The 18,649-nt window shown below is 34.3% G+C and overlaps 4 protein-coding genes across 7 annotated transcripts; 3 read left to right on the forward strand and 1 right to left on the reverse strand.

Moving 5' to 3' along the window:
* Positions 1-4,483: 4,483 nt before the first annotated feature.
* LOC111479146 (26.5 kDa heat shock protein, mitochondrial) lies at positions 4,484-8,027 on the forward strand. 3 transcript variants are annotated; one of them, XR_002717612.1, is made up of 3 exons: positions 4,484-4,697; positions 4,801-4,901; positions 5,306-6,130. XR_002717612.1 is itself a non-coding variant. In XM_023123648.1 (3 exons), the coding sequence occupies exon 3, from the start codon at positions 7,297-7,299 to the stop codon at positions 7,927-7,929; it is 633 nt and encodes a 210-aa protein (XP_022979416.1). In that variant the 5' UTR covers positions 4,523-4,697; positions 4,801-4,901; positions 7,116-7,296; the 3' UTR covers positions 7,930-8,027. The 3 variants fall into 3 exon arrangements, 1 of the variants encoding a protein (XP_022979416.1); XR_002717613.1 differs by lacking the exon at positions 5,306-6,130 and adding an exon at positions 5,245-5,259 and having other exon boundaries at positions 4,485-4,697; XM_023123648.1 differs by lacking the exon at positions 5,306-6,130 and adding an exon at positions 7,116-8,027 and having other exon boundaries at positions 4,523-4,697.
* A 105-nt stretch (positions 8,028-8,132) lies between these two features.
* On the forward strand, positions 8,133-10,194 carry LOC111479144 (methyl-CpG-binding domain-containing protein 11-like). Its single transcript, XM_023123647.1, has 3 exons — positions 8,133-8,493; positions 8,591-8,720; positions 9,013-10,194. Exons 2-3 carry the CDS (start codon positions 8,625-8,627, stop codon positions 9,913-9,915), a joined length of 999 nt encoding a protein of 332 aa, XP_022979415.1. The 5' UTR covers positions 8,133-8,493; positions 8,591-8,624; the 3' UTR covers positions 9,916-10,194.
* Positions 10,195-11,200: 1,006 nt separating this feature from the next.
* On the forward strand, positions 11,201-12,967 carry LOC111479143 (glucan endo-1,3-beta-glucosidase 14). 2 transcript variants are annotated; one of them, XM_023123645.1, is made up of 3 exons: positions 11,201-11,517; positions 11,592-12,622; positions 12,701-12,967. In XM_023123645.1, the coding sequence occupies exons 1-3, from the start codon at positions 11,448-11,450 to the stop codon at positions 12,776-12,778; spliced, it is 1,179 nt and encodes a 392-aa protein (XP_022979413.1). In that variant the 5' UTR covers positions 11,201-11,447; the 3' UTR covers positions 12,779-12,967. The 2 variants fall into 2 exon arrangements, with proteins under 2 accessions (XP_022979413.1, XP_022979414.1); XM_023123646.1 differs by having other exon boundaries at positions 11,210-11,499.
* LOC111479147 (protein LURP-one-related 5-like) lies at positions 12,940-13,934 on the reverse strand. Its single transcript, XM_023123649.1, has 2 exons — positions 13,589-13,934; positions 12,940-13,465 (listed from the first exon to the last, which is right to left on the reverse strand). Exons 1-2 carry the CDS (start codon positions 13,832-13,834, stop codon positions 13,082-13,084), a joined length of 630 nt encoding a protein of 209 aa, XP_022979417.1. The 5' UTR covers positions 13,835-13,934; the 3' UTR covers positions 12,940-13,081.
* Between the last annotated feature and the right edge of the window lie 4,715 nt (positions 13,935-18,649).

Below are 18,649 nucleotides of genomic sequence, written 5' to 3' on the forward strand. Positions count from 1 at the left end.
AAAGGTTACTAAGCCACCATCCTTCTTGGAAAGATTGACAAACTTGGATGGATTACCCGTCATGTGTCTTGAGCAACCACTATCCAAGTACCACTTATTTTTCTTGGAGGCTTTCAAACAAACCTAAAAACAAAGATATTCAAAATTGACCTTTTGGTACCCATGCTTGTTTGGGTCCTAGAAAGTTAGTATTCACAAATTTAGGAATCCATTTCATATTTGCATTCATATTAAAGACATTGTATTTAGATAAGTAACAAGAATAATCTTTATGTCCAAACTTACCACACGAGAAACAAACGACATTATGCAAGAATTTATTTCTTGGACTAAATTTGTGTATTCTATTTTTATTCGAAAAATTATTTTCTAAAACATTGTTAAACTTTGTATTTTGAGAAACTTTTCTTCCTAAATGAATATTTTGAGAATTTTTCAATTTAAAGCACTTAGGTCTAATATGACCTTCAACACCACAATAATGACATATAGGCACAAATCTAGATTTATCATACTTAGATACAAATTTACATGTGTTAGATTTAGGCAAGATAGGGGATGCTTTAACAAAGATTGTTTTAGAACTTGAAGGTGTAGAACATTCATCAATATAGCCTAATCCTCTTTTATCACCATATGACTTACCTCCTTCAAGTATTTTATCTAATTTTTGAGCACCTATTGTTAACATTTTAATAGATTCCTTAGCCCTACCAAGTTCTTGCAAATTATTTGATTCATTCTCTTTGAGCAATTTAATTAATTTATCTTTTTCACCACAATCATGCTCAAGAGTCTTGACTTTATCAATTAATGCATTTTTCTCATCACAATCAAATACATGCTTTTCACAAGGTACATCAATTTTAACAATATTATGATCCTTCTCCTTCAAGCAAGAAATTTCATTTAGCAAAGACTTATTTTCAATAATTGAAGTCTTATATTTCTTTTTAAGCACAACATACTTTGAACTAAGTTTTTCTAAATCAATTGTCATCTCATCAACAAGTTTAAATAATTCATGATAAGAAAGAGATTCAAGAGTTACCTCATCTTCTTGTTCATCTTCTTGTTCATCCTCTTTGTCACTATGAGCCATGAAGCAAAAATTTGCAACTTCTTCATCACTTCCACTTGCACTTTCATCACTATCATCCCAAGTAGCCTTCATTGCTTTCTTCTTGGATTTCTTAGATGATTTGAGGAGAGGACAATCCGTTCTTATATGACCCGGCTTTTTACATTCATAACATATTACCTCATCGTTTTTGCTCTTTTCACCTTTTGACTCTTTTTGATTTGTGAAATGTTTTTTTAATTGTTTCTTCCTTTTAATAAAATTTTTATACTTACGTGTGAAGTAGGCGACATCATCTTCATCAAGGACGTCCTCATCTTCAGAGTCAACTTTGATGGATTTTAGGGCTATACTTTTCTTCTTTTTGGATTCTTCTTCCATGTGCCCGTTCATGGTAATCTCATGTGTCATGAGAGAACCAATGAGTTCATCCAAAGGAAGCTTTGTGAGATCCTTTGCTTCTTGAATCGCCGTCACTTTTGCCTCCCAACTTTTAGGCAGAGACCTAAGAATTTTTCTTACATTTTCGGAGGTAGAATATACTTTTCCAAGATTTTTCAAAGCATTTAAAATATTAGTAAATCTAGTAAACATATCACCAATAGGTTCATTTTCCTCCATTTTAAATAGTTCATAATTATGAACTAACATGCTAATTTTTGTTTCTTTAACTTGATTGGTTCCCTCATGAGTTACTTCAAGAGTTTTCCAAATTTCATATGCCGAAGAACACATACATACTCTATTAAATTCATCATTACTTAAGGCACAATACAGACAATTGATAGCACTAGCATTCAAAGAACATTTTTTCATATCATGCTCATCAAATTCATTTTCTAATTTAGGCACCTCAATATTATTAACAATTTTTATTGGAATGTAAGGACCATTACTAACATTTAACCACAATTGATAATCAACGGATTGCAAATAAATTTTCATCCTAGCTTTCCAACATGTATAATTTGTTCCATCAAAATAAGGTGGCCTAGAAGTTGATTGTCCTTCACTAAAACCATTTTTAACACGTAGGTTTGCCATAAGCTCGAACAATAAAGTTTAGATAAAAAATCTATAGGAGCAACCTGCTCTGATACCAATTGTTGGATCGGTATGGCAACCCTAGAGGGGGGGTGAATAGGGTTTTAACGATAAAAGTGTTTAAACTTGATTAATTTTTCTAATGATAAAACTTTTTACAAATAAGTAGAAGATGATAATTACTAAAACAAAATAATTCAAGTCAAAACAATAATCAAGTAGAACATGCAATAAACATAATAATAATCTTGAAATTAAATAGGAAAGAGTTAGAGAAAATGACACCGTAGTTTTATAGTGGTTCGGTCAAACTCGACCTACTCCACTCCCCAAGCGCCTCTTGGGAATTTGAATAAAGAACTTTTCCGACTCTTTCCACGGATCAGAGCCAAACCGGTACACCGCTCTTTTTACGAGTTCAAGAGCAAACTCAATCCTTTCAACGACGCAGGATCAAACCGATACAAGTATTTGAGTTTGATAATAACACACCACAACTCTCTCAAAGAGTAGATTTACAATTTGGGATACTGACAACTATTTCCTCACAATATAATAATAATCCCTCTCAAGAATAAGATGAAAAGAAATAAACTTGTAAGCTTGGAGAGAGCAATAAACAATGGAGACTTTGAACAAATGAGGATTGAAGAATGTATGTAAGTTGTATATCTTAAAAATGTGGGGAAGATGAGTTTATATAGAGGAGAAAAGTGGCAAAATGTAGGATTGAATATTGACCATTGGATTGTGTTAGGAATAATGGAAGGTGGAGATTAAAAGTAATTAAGTAAGAAAATTTTCTAAATTCATTTATTTCAAAATTTTAATATAATAGTAATATAATATAATAATAATAAAAAGTTATGTGAGTAACGGTAAAATGTAATTCAAAATTTATTATAAATATAATAATATAATAATAATAAAAATGATGTGAGTAACTACCAAAATTTTAAAATATAATAATATAATAATATAATATAGTAATAATAAAATTCGATGTGAGTAACGGTTATATTCAAATTTATATTTGTAAAAATAATTTTATTTAGAAATGTAATAATAAGAAAAACTCCACCATGTGTTACTCTTCCAATATTATAAATGTCATACTTTGATATATTTTGATTTGTCCATCATTTTGATTTTGTTGCCACATCATCACGTCGGGTATGTTGTCTCGACTCTAATTTCTTCGTTTTAGCTCTGATTTGAGTAATTGAAAAGTTGTTGTAATCGTTATTCCCGACCTTATACTGTGGACAGTTCAAAAAACTGAAAATAGTTAATAATTAAAAGTAGGTTTGTTATCATCAAAACATCAATAATTAATTCATTGAAATTAATTAATGTGAGATCAAGGGCCAATAAGCCAACACTAGTTAGCTCATAGTCAAGCCTATAGAATATGATAACGGTGCTTACCTAGTAGGTCCATGTGCATGTGCAAAGTCATATGTAGAGAACTATTGTGTTTCTAATTATACATAAAATTGAAAGTAGAGTTATTGTATTTGTTAATCTCAACCGTGAAGTTACTTATTAAATGTTTTTAATTTTTTTTTTAACGTTTCTTTTAAATAAAGATAAATGATTTATGGTCGGGTGAGTTAGTTAATGATACAAAATAAGTCGTGATTTTGACGAGAATCTCTATGGTGATGGCCATCAAGATTTTAACCATATCTAATAAAGAAGTTATAAATTTACAATTGACCAGGTGAAAAATTCCATCACTTTTTTACTCCAAAAGCTATTCCATTCCAACCAAAAGTAATTCTTTGGATTAAATGTATCCACTTTACAATATTAAAAAGATAAAATAAAAAAATAATTACAAGGAAGAATCCTTTAGCCCAAATAATGGGTAATATTTTAATTAATTTAATTAAATTGTCAAAAAAAAAAAAAAATTAAAGTAATTTTTATGGACCAGGTAACCATGGTGACACGTTTACTCATGTTAAATGAATATGTACTTATTTTCGTCTGGTCCTCTAGAAGATGTAGACTTCATACTTTAGTTATGAGTCGAGAATCATATTTCACGTAGAACTCTTTTGCTGTTTACTCACGCAAATAAATTAAACCTTTGAATGTTGACTCATAAATATATTCGAAATATGAAATTGTTTACTAACATGCCGCCTCGATTTTTATTCTATTTTAGGTTTTATCGACATTCGTGTCTCTGTGTCTATGGTCATATGACAAAACCAAATGATTATGAGATTGACTAATATTTGTATTTTACCATGGACAAACATAATAACATCACATAATAATAATAATAGTTGGGTTAATTAAAACAATGATCTCTAATAAGCTTTTAATCAAATGATGATTTGGAAGTTTTCTAAAAAATCAGTGATAAACTGAAGTTAAGTATTTAAAATATTTACCAAGGGAACCTATTCTATGTTTCCACCAATTTCCTGCTAACCAGAGAAGAAGGGAAGGTAGAAGAAGAAAGGGGGGTGGAAAAGCTGAGCTTGTGAATCATGGAAGAGGGCATTTTGGATTTCAGGGAGCAGGAGAGAGGCGACCCGTGATATTGTTGTTCATTCAGGTCGACCACTTTTTTCCTCGAAAGTTTCAATTTCTGCAGATTTCTCAAATTTGCTTTTGTTTCTGCTTTTATCTTTACACCCGTGAATCTTTTTGATTTCTAGAGGCGGTTTCTCTGATATTTTCTTCCTGGAATCGGGTTTGGTGCTCTGTGGATCCGTTCTGTTCTTCTGGGTTTGCTTTATATACGTTGCCCTAACATGGGGTAAGTTCTTTTTTGCTGTTTTGGAATTTGAATTTATTTGATTGATGTGATTGTGTGTGACATTGTTCTGTGTGTGAAATGGGTTATTGGCTCTGTGTTTGGTTGCCTCGAAAATTTGGCAAAATGAAAGGAGGGGTTTAATGGTGTTGTTGATAGCTTGGAAATTCAAAGATCTTATGGTTTAATGGAATCTCTCTATTGGGGAAATGTGAATAAGATTTCTTTCATGCTTGAATGAATGCCTCTTCTCATTTTCTTTTCCCCTTTTGATTTTTTATTTCTCTTGTTCACTATGATTTTGAACCATGATGTGGCTGGTTCTGAGTATTTTGATGAACTGTAGTTTGTAATAGAGCATCCACCATGATGTGGCTGGTTCTAATGAGTATTTTGACGAACTGTAGTTTGTAATAGAGCATTGGATGCATTGAAAATCATATCAAGTCTAAGCTTGCTACTGTAGTAGTTCGTGGAATCGAGGTGACTTTGTAACATATTTTGAAATCTTGACTACACACGATGTGAGATCCCACATTGGTTGGTGAGGAGAACGAAACATTCTTTATAAAAGTGTGAAAGCCTCTCCTTAACATATACGCTTTAAAAACCTTGAGGGGAAGCCTGAAAGAGAAAATCCAAAGAGAAGAATATCTGCTAGTGGTGGGCTTGGGATGTTACAAATGGTATAAGAGCTAGACACCGGACGTTGTGCCAGTGAGAAGACTGAGCCTCGAAGGAGGGTGAACACGAGGCGGTGTGCCAACAAGGACGTTGGCCCCGAAGAGGGAGGATGTTGGGTCCCGAAAGAAGGTGGATTGTAAGATCCCACATCGGTTGGGGAGGAGAACGAAACATTCTTTATGAGGGTGTGAAACCTCTCCCTAGCAGACACGTTATAAAAACCTTGAGGGAAAGTCCAAATAGGACAATATCTGCTAGCGGTGGTGGACTTGGGCTGTCACACGATATGGACAACAATGCTAACCAGTCGAAGGAGGCTATTCATCAGTTAAATCCAACCAATTACAGGGGGGACACTAGCGAAGCTAATGTTCCCACTTCATATGTAAATCATGGTAAGTTCTCATTTGTGCTATGAACTTATGGAGCTTCGCTTGATTTAACTTGTGTTGCCATAGCTTTAAAGGCACCAAGAGCGAAGGCTCCAACTTCATTTTCTATCCTTAAACGCCAAGTCTAAATCCAAGTCTAGTTTGTTAGGATCATTTAAAGCAACCATATTGAAATATCTAAAGGAAATTATAATAATATCAATAGCCTTTCGAGATGGTTATCTCTTTCCACAATGCATCCACCGTAGAATGATTCTACATGATTGTGTAACCCCCAAACTCTCCAACTTTCTCTTCTTTTCCATAACCGAAATTGTTTTATTGTCATAAATTCTTCTGGAAAATTTTGACTTCTGGTTATGAAGCTGTAATAAGATTTTTGATGAACCATTTATTCCATTCCATACTGAAAATAATTTACTAGTTTCTTCTACAAACTCTTATTGAAAGCTTTCAAAACTATGTCCTATTTTTTAAGCAACATTTTCTAGTTAATTTTTATCTAGTTGGTTTGTTTTGTCTTTGGGAGATCCTATTTTAGTTAGAGAGAATCGAAACATTCTTTGTAAGGATATGAAAATCTCTTCCTATCAGAAACGTTTTAAAAACTTTGAGGAAAATCTCGAAAAGAAAAATTCAAAGAAGACAATATTTGTCAGCGGTAGGCTTGGTTTGTTACAAATGGTATCAAAGCCAAACATTGGGCGGTGTGCCGTGAGGACGCTGGGCTTCAAAATGGGGTGAATTGTGAGATCTCACATCGATAGTAGAGAGAAACGAGTACTAGTGAGGACATTGGGTCCCGAAGGAAAATGGATTCTGAGATTTCACATTAGTTGGAGAGAGGAAACGAGACATTTTTTTATAAGGGGAGGAAAGCTCCTCCCTTGCAAACGTTTGCGTGATCCAATCTTGAAAAATATGACTAGTCATATTGATTGGTACTCTTACTTGGACTTATTCTATTAATTCTTTAAACTTATGCGGGTAGAAATCTGAAATTTTGGGCCATAAGTAAAATAGCTGATGCTTTAGGCTCTGTTGGTAGCCATAATGGAAATGTGGTTGGATTGGATTAAACCCATCTCTGTGTTGATGGTATATTTGAGAAACAACTGGAAGCTGTATGAAACATGCACAGGACAGGACCGACACATGTTTTCGCCATGGACTAGCACCTGCCAACGACACTTCTGGACTCACCTTCCAGATTCTCCCCCTCCCCTCGTGTCTTTATTATATCTTCTTCCACCACCATCTTTACACCAAAACACATTAACAACAGAGCCCACTCCACTTCTCTATTTGAATACTCATTCCCCATGGCCCTGACTCGATTGGCTCTGAAGAATTTGCAGCAAAGGGCGCTCGTTTCCTCTCCTGCTGATTCTCTGCTCCACAGGCGAACAGAGGCCCTGATCAGAAGGTTCTGCGATCAGAGCTCAGAAGGCAATCCCAAAGAAGTGGCCATTAATAATGAAGACAAAAACACCAAAATGGTCCCGAAAGGGGAAGGCAAGAAGTGGGTATTATGGAAGAAGAACGGGAGAGAATTTGATGTGGGGAATTCACTGATGCAAGCGGCTGAGAACATAAACAGGGTATTGAAGAGCTTGAAGTTGAGGCGTCCATGGTGGGTATCCAGTGGGCATGTGAAAGAGCAAGAAGAGTGGTACAAGCTGAGGGTGGAGATGCCTGGGATTGGGAAGGAGGACGTGAAGGTGAGGGTGGAGGGTCGGATTCTGAGCATCAGAGGGGAGCACAGTGAAGAAGATGAAGAAGAAGAAAGTGGGTGGAGTGGGGAGAGATATGGGTACTATGAGAGCACGGTGATGCTGCCGGAGGACGCGGTGGCGGATGAGATCAAGGCGGAGCTGAAAGATGGGGTGTTGACGATCACCATTCCAAGGACTGAGATGCCCCCAAAGGATGTTAAAGAGATCACCGTCGTGTAATTTTGATCAGTAAAAAAATAAAAAAATAGAAGTCTGAAAGTAATTCCAATTAAAGCAGTAAAAACTGTTTCTTTCTTCCAAGAAAGAAACTTGAAACCTATGCCAATATCACATTACATAAATTACACGACACCGACAGATTCGGACGTGAAACCCCACATTTCAATTCCCTTAAGAGTAAGGCAATCCAGAGCCTTTCACGTCCGGATAAACAGGTGGCTCCACGACGGTCACCACGCTTCTCCTCCTCCCCATATCTCCAAAACATAGTGCGGGAAAACAAGGATTGCTTCCCATTTTTAAAATATTTTAGGATAATGAAGAAATAAAAATTAAAAAAAAAGGAATTTCGGAATCTCTGGATTTTGTTTGCCCGCCTTGATGGCCGAGAAACAAAAAAAGATGGGATTTTTAAGCTCCACCCAGAAACAACTTGCCCTGTCGCCGAGTTCAGTCCAAACCCTTGTAATCGCTTCTCTGATCTCGACACGTGGTGAAGATCAAAGGATTTGAAGATCATCCCTCATCTGATTGGACAAAACGCAGATGGGTTTTGGTGTGAAGGTAGTTTTAGCAAATGCCCTTTTGGATTTTAGGACTAACCACCAAAGAACACACTCCTCAACGGTTAATGTGTTCTATTTTGGCCACACAAGAACAGAAACTGAAAAGAAAGGAGAGTTTCAGAGGGAGCTATGATGGTGGAAAACGAAGCTCAAACTCAAGCTGCAGCAGCCATGGATGAAACCATTTCTGTGGAGCTTCCTGCCCCAGCTACCTGGAAGAAACTGGTATCTCTTTCTCTCTCTAAAAGTTTGAAATTTTTACTCAATTTAGGTCTTTTTTTGCAAGAAAGAAACTCCTTTTCGTTTAAGATTGATGTTCTTGTTTCTGGGTCTTGTGAATTTCTTCTCAATATTCTCTTTTTGTGGTAAAGTTTGTGTTTTTTTGGCTTTGGAACTCTGTTTTAGTTTTTGGGCTTGTTTGGAAAATTGTTAGGGTTTAATTCTTTTGAAAGCTCCTTGTTTAGTTCATACCCAAGAAGGCAGCTAAATCTACCATGAGTACCTTTTGCTTGTCTAGTTCATACCCAACAAGGCAGGTACACCAAGGAAGAGTCAAGTTGTATTCATTGCTCCAACTGGTGAAGAATTTAGTAGCAGAAAACTGCTAGAGCAGTACTTAAAATTGCATTCTGATGCTCCGGCGATATCCGAGTTCGATTGGAGTACGGGTGAGGCACCTAGAAGATCTGTAAGAATTAGTGAGAAGGTCAAGGCGACTCCGCCGAAAGAGGAGCCTCCGAAGAAACGGAGTCGAAAATCTTCTGGTTCTAAGAAAGACTATAAGGAGGAAGCCATTGCTTCTCCCATAGTTCTTGAAGAAATTGAAATGATTGATGTAGAGGGGAATGAGAAGGATAAAGACGGTTCTGATACTCGTCGAGCTGAAAATGGAGATAACCCGAAAGACGAATTGAAGGAAAGTGAAAAAGGAGATGCTAATCCAGACATAAGGAGTAAAGATGAGAGGGGTAGTGATGCTGGTGAAGGTGAAAAGCAAGATCAAAATGGAAGTTCAGATGTAGTTGTGAACTCTGAATTTGTCGGTATCGACGAAACGAATGAAAACGGTGGCGAAACGAACGGTCAAGATGCGATTCAAGTGGAAACTGAGGGATTGGAAGAAGCTGAAAAGCAAGGAAATGAAGTAGCAGAAATAGTCACACCTACTGAATACTCTGTTGCTGTTGCTAGTGAGGTTAACCAATGCATAAACGAAAACAAAAACGAAAACGATCCTGGCAATGTCGTCAGAGTCATGGAGGGAGTTAAACAGAATGATCAGAACGAAACTGCAGCCACACCAGACAATGTGACTAAGGGTAATGAAGATGTTTCAACAAATGGTGCAAAATGTAACGTTGAGGCTGAGGACCGAAGCGTTGAACACGATAACTTGATGAAAGAAAATGGTAAGCTTTAACTAGGACGATTGATGGATCGATGCAGTGCATATCACAACTGTCTGCTGACTTTTTGGCGGTCTCGACGACTCGATCTTTGTTTCTGCAAGTGTTTACGCTCTCCCACGGTGATGGTAGCTTTAGTTTTCGTATGTATTTACCAAAAAGAGAACTTGTAGTTGTTAGATTTAGATATTAGAATCTGTAGCTTTGTTTTTTTGCTCACCAGACTTCTTTTGAAGACTGTAGAATGTTAATGTTAATCGCCTTCTAATTTAACATGGGTGAGAGATATCTTTTGTTTTGCTCGTAAATATGGTCTATTTTGGCCTATTATGTATCGTCGTCAGTCTCACCGTTTTAAAACAAGTAAGTTAGGGAGAGATATCTACACTTTTATAAGGAATGTTTCGTTCCCCTCTTCGACCGACGTGGGATCTCACAATCCACCATTTTTTAGGGTCCAGTGTTCTCACTGGTACATCACCCAATGTTTGCCTCTGATATTATTTGTAACAATCCAAGCTCACTACTAGTAATATTGTCCGTTTTGGCCCGATACGTATCGTCGTCAACCTCAAGGTTTTAAAATGCATCTGTTAAGAAGAGGTTTCCATACCTTTATAAGGAATGTTTTATTTTCCTCACCAACCGATGTGGGATCTCACAATCCATCTCTCTTTGGGGAGCTGAACGTCCTCGTTGGCACATCACCCAGTGCCTAGTTCTGATACCATTTGTATCAGCCCATGTCCACTACTAACAAATATTGTCCGTTTTTGGCCCATTACGTATCCTTGTCAAGCTCAAAGTTTCAAAACGCGTCTGTTAGGAAGAGGTTTCCACACCCTTATAAGAAATGCTTCGTTCCCCTCTTCAACCGACGCTGAATCTCACATTTTCTCCTTGAATATGTTCTTTCTCAACGACCCAATAAAAATTTTGATAGTATGTTCAAAATTCTGCAGTGGAAATCATTGTTTTGATTAGAATTCAGACATTACCCCATCATTCTTTTCTTTTCCTCTAAAAACTTTAAGCATCACACTGAAATGAAAGTGTTTCAAAGATCAAGCATTTGCTCAATCTTTGTTGTAACACGAGAATAGAAAGTGTCCCCAAAGCAAAAGGAAATGGATATTCCAAACCCCATCAAACATCTGTAAAACAAAAAAAAAAAAAAAAAAAAAAAAAAAAAAAAAAAAACACAGAAAATGAAGATTTTCCAAGAAAAGTAGCAGATGAAAAGATAAAAGTGAGAAGAAAGGGAAGAATCTATTCTATGCCGCCTTAAAACGAACTCCACTCTTTCCCTTCATGGAACTAAGAATAAACAACAAAGAATGTTCTTCCTCCTCATCAAACTTTGAATCATCTTTGAACGAAGGCTAAGAATCTATCCATTTTTGTAAAGCCATGGCCTCAGGAACGACCTCCTGCTACTATTTTTGGCCTACAAAACATTAGAGGCAACCCATTAGGCCACAACCCCACGTCTTTTTCTACAAAAGGAACTCTCTTTTCCTTCTCCTTTTGCGCCCCCTCCTCACAAATGACCACTTTTTCCCTTTTCCTCATCTTCTTTTGTGGCATCTTCCTAAATGGTGTGTTCCAGCAAACAGGTAATGTTTTTGTCCTAAAATTATGGTTTGAATTATGGCTAACTGTGGCGTTTTGTTTTGGTTTTGCTTTACAGGAGTGGATGCAGGTTGGACGTATGGAGTGAATTATGGAAGAATAGCAGATAATATACCACCTCCTGAAAGTGTGGTGACACTTCTGAAAGCTGCAAAGATAAAGAACATAAGAATCTATGATGCTGATCATGGAGTCCTGTCGGCGTTCAAAGGTTCAGGTATTGAGATTGTGGTCGGTCTCGGGAATGAATATCTGAAAGACATAAGCGTCGGGGAGGATCGTGCGATGAACTGGATTAAAGAGAATGTTCAGGCGTTTCTCCCGGACACTCATATACGAGGGATCGCGGTTGGGAACGAGGTGTTGGGGGGAACTGATGTTGAGCTGTGGGAAGTTCTTGTGCCTGCAGTTAAAAATGTTTACAATGCTCTTTATAGGCTTCAATTGACAAGCATTGTGCAAGTTTCAAGTCCACATTCAGAAGCTGTTTTTGCAAATTCATTTCCACCTTCATCCTGCATTTTCAAGGAAGATATTGTGCCATTTATGAAGCCTCTTTTGGAGTTCTTCAACCTCATTGGCTCCCCTTTCTTCATTAATGCATATCCCTTCTTGGCTTACAAGAATGACCCTCAACATATTGATATCGACTATGCACTCTTCAAGAAGAACAAGGGCATCTTTGATTCCAAAACCAATCTCCATTATGATAACATGTTCGACGCTCAAGTTGATGCAGCTTACATTGCACTCGAAAAGGCTGGCTACCCGAAGATGCCCGTCATTGTCTCCGAGACTGGCTGGGCTTCTCATGGGGATGAGAACGAAGCTGGTGCTACTTTGAAAAATGCAAGGACATACAATCAAAATCTACGTAAGAAGTTGATGAAGAAGAAGGGAACTCCTTACCGCCCCAAAACCGTCGTCAGGGCTTACATTTTTGCTCTCTTCAATGAGAACTCGAAACCGGGGCCAACGTCGGAGAGGAATTTCGGGCTGTTCAAGGCCGATGGCAGCATTTCATACAATATTGGCTTCACCGGACTCAAACCTTCCTCTGCAGCACCCTCATCTCTTCTCTCTTTCAAGGTAACTTTTTCACATGTTTCTACTCATTGCTATCATATAAACCTTAACTAATTACTTTTGGATATCAAAAACTCGCAGAACCTTGGATTTGGCTGCTCTTATTCAATGATTCTCACAGCTTCCTCTGCTGTTCTGATGCTGATTCTTGCATCATAGAATCAAGCTTCAAAGACATATCAACACAACCACCTCAAGATCAAGCACTCTGTAAATTCTTTAACAGTGATTATCTGAATTTTTAAGAGACCAACGGATTGATTTTCATTTTTTCAACACAACATTTCAACAATGTAACACAAAGTTAAGGCTTTGTTTGATGATGATATTCAAATTCCATTATTTCCATTTCAGGCTATAAATGGTTAAATGTACACATTCATCACCATCCAAAAAAACTATAAACAACGGCATTAAAAGTAGAGGAGCCAATGGCTCGATCAAATAAACAAGCCCTCAAAATCAAACTAGGGTCCGATCTGGTTCGCCACCAATCCCTTCATCACCGCTTATCTGATCAAGAATAAGCACCAAAGCCATAGCAAAAGCCCCATCAAAACCAGGCTTTACAGAAAGGGAAAAGACATCTTTTCCAAGCACGACATTAGTCGAAGCATCAACTTTCCTTCTAATCTTAGCCACCGCCTCTTTCTTCACATTCAAAACTGTGCATAAACGCTGCCCAAATGACCCCTCGATCTGATACTCCTTACCGGGATTTCCATACATCTCCACCGTCAAACTCGACGGTCCGATGATCGACGACCGTCGCACTCCAAAAACCGGTTTCTGCCCGTTGATCCTCTCCCGAAGATACCCTTCCCACCGTTGATGCAAACTCGGTCTCTGTTTTCGGAAAAACAGAGCAAAACAAAAAAAAACAGAGTCAATAACTCAAACAAACAAGAACCCAAATCCAAAATTAGATGAAAACCCACTTTAAATGAAGGAAAAAGAAACACAAATTACCTTGCGGCGGACAGTGAAGAGGCAACGACCATGAGGGTCCATGAGAACTAGTTCATCCCTGTAACGAGCATCAGGGCCATAGGAATCGACTCGAAAGACGAGCTTGCCTTCGCAGTCATAGACAGTGAAGCCGTCGCCGGCGAAGAAGAGAGACGTTTTCATGACAGTGAAGTGGGTGTCGGCGGTGGGAGTGGATCCAATTCTATTACAGGAAAACTCAGAGTCATCAATGGAAGAAACCTTCATTTGGGTGGGTTAGTGGTGATGCAGAGAAACAGAAAGGTCTGTCCTTTTATGAAGAAGATGGAAAGTGTGGGAGTGGAGAAGAATGAGAAGGGGACAGAATTTAAAGGGTCGGCATGACTGCTTAAAAACAGCAAAAATTGGAAAGTGATGAGAGTGGTGGGTCTGGTTTGAAAATAATGAACGCGGACCATAAAGTTTGACGTGTTGCAACTCCTAAGCATTCATATTTTAATCTCAATAAATTACAAATGTGAAGTTGGGGGCCCTCTCTGCACCACTTTTTGTCGTCACCCCTATCCACAACCCTCGCTCACTGATAGTAAATATTGTTTTTTTGAGTTTTTTTGTCTAGAACTTTTCCTTAGTTCTTCTCTCTAACCGGCCTCCAATCTCACACACTTTATAGATATGCTACAGTCCGAAAGATTCGTGATCTTTCATTAAGAGAGAAGGATTATTGTGTCGAGTACATGAATGTAGTTTCATTATTGATGTCCGAGACAACATTGTACGAAAATTAAAAGAACATAATAACGGTATAATATAAAAATAAAATGTAAGGGACTAAATAAATATCTTTTGAACTATAGAAGCTAAATTAATAAATAAAAACATATATTTTAGTCTTTAAAAAGTATACCTCAATAGAAATAAAAATAATATATAATGAAAAAAAGGAAGCAACCATAGTATGCCGACAGAAAATGTATAGTTGAATCAAAAAATTTATGTTTATTTTTTTGGTTTATATGTATTTCTAATATTTTATTTTGATTCGTCAAATCACATGAATATTTGTTTAGCTGTCATTATTCTCTAAAATATTTTTATTTTTAAAGTTCAAGTTATTTTCCTCAAATTCCATACCAAAATATAACCTCAAAAAATTACTTTTATCTAAAAAAATTTACTTTATTATTTATTTTCTAAAAGTATTTTTTTTTTAATTTAACCAAAGTTTAAAAAAAAAATTAATTATTTTTTTTAATTTGACTAAAGCTTTAAACATTTATTGAAAATTATTAAAAAAAAAAAATTATGATTAAACAAGTATAAATTTATTGGAGAAAAAATTAATTTAAAAAAAGTATTATGTCAAAATATGAATAAAATTTAGTAATTTGTTCTACCATTAACTTTAAATTTCATTAAATACATATAAAAGAAATTATATTATTTATTAAAATGAGTGGAAAAATGAAAAAAAAAATGATAAAATTGAAAAATTGCCAACGATGTAAACGTGATGGATATGAAAAGGAGAGATATTTTAAAATTCACTTTACGTGGACACATTAACCAATTCTCATATGCTTTTTGCTTTATTATTGTTTTTCTATATATAATATCAACTTTACTTTACGTACCATTATTATAATATCATTTAAGATAGTATATAATTTAGATAATAAAAAATAATCAAATTCGAAATTTATTCAACCCTTAATTATATCTATTACCATATTTTCTACGTAATAAGTTTTTTTTTTTTTTCTTCAACGGAAGATTCTATTATGAAACCCATTCATTTAACACAGACATTTTACTTATTTAATTAACCATCTTTTAAATGAGAATTTTTTTTAATTCATTTTTTTTTAGTAATAGACCGACCTGACTTGATTAGAAAAAATGAACTTTTACGATAACAGGGTAATATTGTCTACAGTGGACATTCACTTACTTATATACTTATAATTTTATTTTTATCTATTTTGGACCGTCATATAATTTAATTTATTTTTCAAAATTGAAAGAAAATATTTTTAAAAAATACATTTAACACGTTGTTTCTTGAAAAATAATATATAAAAATAAAAAGACACATGGGTATATGACACTTTCCTGGCAATAGGCTCCGAATCAAAAGAATATCTCATAACTTTTACTCTCAAAATTTTAACTTTATGATTTAATTCTATCTATCGAAAAATTTGAATGTTTGGTTGAAATAATTTCTTTTAGATACTAATCTTTTTTAATATTTAATTAAAATTTACCATTCATTTTGAAAAATCTATCTTTTCAATAATTAATTAATTTTATTTTATTTTTTTGGATTTTCTCATGTTTTTCCAACCATTATTTGGATAAAATAAATCATAGTTATAATTTAAAAAATAAAAATAAAGGCAATTAATTTTTGAATATAATTACGAAATTAACCTTACAATAAAAAAGTCAACATTATAGGAATCTAATTTTGTTAACGTAATCTAGAAGGCGACGTTTCTGTTTGCGGGGCTCATGTTTTTTTAAAAAGGGTATATTAAAAAATGTGATAAGTAAGTCATTTACTATTACTATTATTATTATTATTTATTTTAATTTAATATTTTATGGGTCAATAATAATTTAAAAAATATTTATATAGTTGCAGTAAAGAACTTTCCGTTTTGTAAAGCAAGCAAACTCCTTAATCAATTTGGTGAACCACTTTAATCTATTTTCCACCGACAAAAAAGGTAATAAAGTTTCATTTTGTCTTTTTTTTTTTTCTTCATATAATTAATTAATTAAAATCTTTACAATGAGAGAAGCGTCTAAAAACATTCCTGGAACATGACTACTATTATTTATTCATTGTTTCTAAAAGTGAAAACTATGTCCATAAACTAACATGTGTCGTTTTAGGATGTTTTGTCTTTACTCACATGTATTCTACTATCCGTAGAGACCAACTTGGGTGATTTTAGGATGTTTTATTTTCACTCACTTGCATCCGACCATCCGAATATTTTTTATAATCGAAGTCTTTAATATAAAATAGAAACCGTTTATTAATATTATTAATATGGTTAAAGGTTGAGTTTAGAGGGTATGTTTGCCCTAACACCATTCATTAATTTGCTACCCTAAGTTTGACCTTATGCTCTTTCAAACTTTATTCCCATTTTTTGCTCAAAAAGTCTAAATGTGACCACCAACAAAGCAACGGTTTCTAATTTTCTTCAATTAAATTATAAATTTCTTTTAATATTCTATAACTTTTAAATTCTTTTATATATTGTTGAACTAAATTATTCGTTGACATTTTTTAAAAATGTGAGAGATTTGGTTATATAAGTAAGAATAAAATATTTGATATGATTAAATGATTTTGAATGAAATTTAAAAGAAAAATACTATTTACGATTAGGTTTTGTCGTTTTCTTAGAAAAATTTATAGAAACTACATGTATAATGGATTCCTCTCTAGAATTAACGAGATCGTACGTTTTGGATAAATTTTCTTAAAAGGGGTCGGTCAACTTTAGAGGACTCGACGACTTAACAATCTAGTGAATAAGCTGATTTAGAGAGATAACTTGATACTACTAGACTTAAATTTTTAAACTTGAGATGAAAAACCTTAGATTTTGTGTGGTCGATGTTTAGGTTGTATATGTATATTAAATATCATATCATTACCATGTATTTATAGGAAATTTGTCTAAATTATATGTCAGGGTGTTCATACGACTTGATAACTCGATTAACCCTAACTACCAAACCCAAACCATAAAGGTTGGGTTGAGTTAGATTTTTTTTTTTGTTTTCGGTTTTGATTGGGTTGACATTTTTTTAGTAGGGTCAACCAAACCAACCCGAGAAGAGAGTTAACAACCAATCCAACCCTACTATTAAAAAGATTAAAGAATATTTGTAGTTGGTAATCGAGGTTAATGATGTGTTGTGACTTATAAATGTTACTGTAACATGTATGGTGGATAAATAGAATCCTTAATAAAAATAATCTAACTCAATCGAGAATGGAGGGTTTAATTGGGTAATGAGTTATATTTAGGTTACTCGGGTCACCAACTCAACAAACTCGAAATTTCAAATTGGTCTAAACGATTTTTTAAACTCAACTCAACCTAATTCGTCTCTCGAACGAAATTTAAATCATTATAAAATGTTATATTTATAATTAAGAGTCTAAATCATTGCATATTAAATTTTAATTTAATATGTGAAGAATGAGAAGTCAAAAGGCGACCCAAAGAACAAGTGCCCATATGGTCAAAGTGATAGGCATGCAGTGGGCCCAAATATTTATTATAATTTAGTTCTTTTGTTTTTTTTTTTTAAAAATAAATTTTATATGCCCTTCGAAAAAAATAAATAAATAAAAGAAGTTTCTTTGGGACCCACTTTATTTTATATATAATGTTTTAGGTCACACGTTTTTTTTTTCTTTTCTATAACATTAATTTTTATAAAAAAAAAAGAAATTACTTAATTTCACATTAAATACTAATTCTATTTTTTTTTTAATTTTAAAAATTCTTACAATATACACATTTTAACTCACTTAGATAACCTAAATAATCTAATCAACGGTTTGAATTGAATTATAAATTTAATTTAAATAAATTCCATACGAGTTTTCTTAAAACTAGATTGGGTTGAACGAACTAACCCAAATTTATTGTCAATTTTAAAATATACAATAAAATGTTATTCATTATTTATTTATTTTATAATCACTCTTTAAAATAATTTTTAATTATCTTATATATATATCTTTTAATAAAGGATGGAAATCCCTTAAACTAACCCAACTCAAAAATTTCTGACTAGATTAAATTTAATAATTGAAAAATTTTACAAAGTAATTGGATTGGTTTAATTTTTTTTTTTTTTTTTGATCTAATTCAACTCAATCTATGAACACAACCATGAACTAGCGAATAATGGAGCGGTAATGGTGATGACCGAACTATAATCACTAACAAAGGCGAGGATGCAAATAAACGAAAAAATGTGTATGAATAAGGGAAAAAAGTATCAATGTGTATAAGAGCTTGAGATTAATGTGAATAAGTGAAA

This window comes from Cucurbita maxima, unplaced genomic scaffold (assembly GCF_002738345.1).
Source record: "Cucurbita maxima cultivar Rimu unplaced genomic scaffold, Cmax_1.0 Cma_Scf00005, whole genome shotgun sequence".
Taxonomy (NCBI): Eukaryota; Viridiplantae; Streptophyta; class Magnoliopsida; order Cucurbitales; family Cucurbitaceae; genus Cucurbita; species Cucurbita maxima.

Coding starts and splice junctions, on each gene's coding strand:
- LOC111479146 (XM_023123648.1), top strand. CDS start 7,297: ATGGCCCTGACTCGATTGGCTCTGAAGAATTTGCAGCAAAGGGCGCTC.
- LOC111479144 (XM_023123647.1), top strand. CDS start 8,625: ATGATGGTGGAAAACGAAGCTCAAACTCAAGCTGCAGCAGCCATGGAT. Junction 8,721..9,012: donor CAGCTACCTGGAAGAAACTG/GTATCTCTTTCT, acceptor TTGCTTGTCTAG/TTCATACCCAACAAGGCAGG.
- LOC111479143 (XM_023123645.1), top strand. CDS start 11,448: ATGACCACTTTTTCCCTTTTCCTCATCTTCTTTTGTGGCATCTTCCTA. Junction 11,518..11,591: donor TGGTGTGTTCCAGCAAACAG/GTAATGTTTTTG, acceptor TTTGCTTTACAG/GAGTGGATGCAGGTTGGACG. Junction 12,623..12,700: donor CATCTCTTCTCTCTTTCAAG/GTAACTTTTTCA, acceptor AAAAACTCGCAG/AACCTTGGATTTGGCTGCTC.
- LOC111479147 (XM_023123649.1), bottom strand. CDS start 13,834: ATGAAGGTTTCTTCCATTGATGACTCTGAGTTTTCCTGTAATAGAATT. Junction 13,466..13,588: donor TCTTCACTGTCCGCCGCAAG/GTAATTTGTGTT, acceptor TTCCGAAAACAG/AGACCGAGTTTGCATCAACG.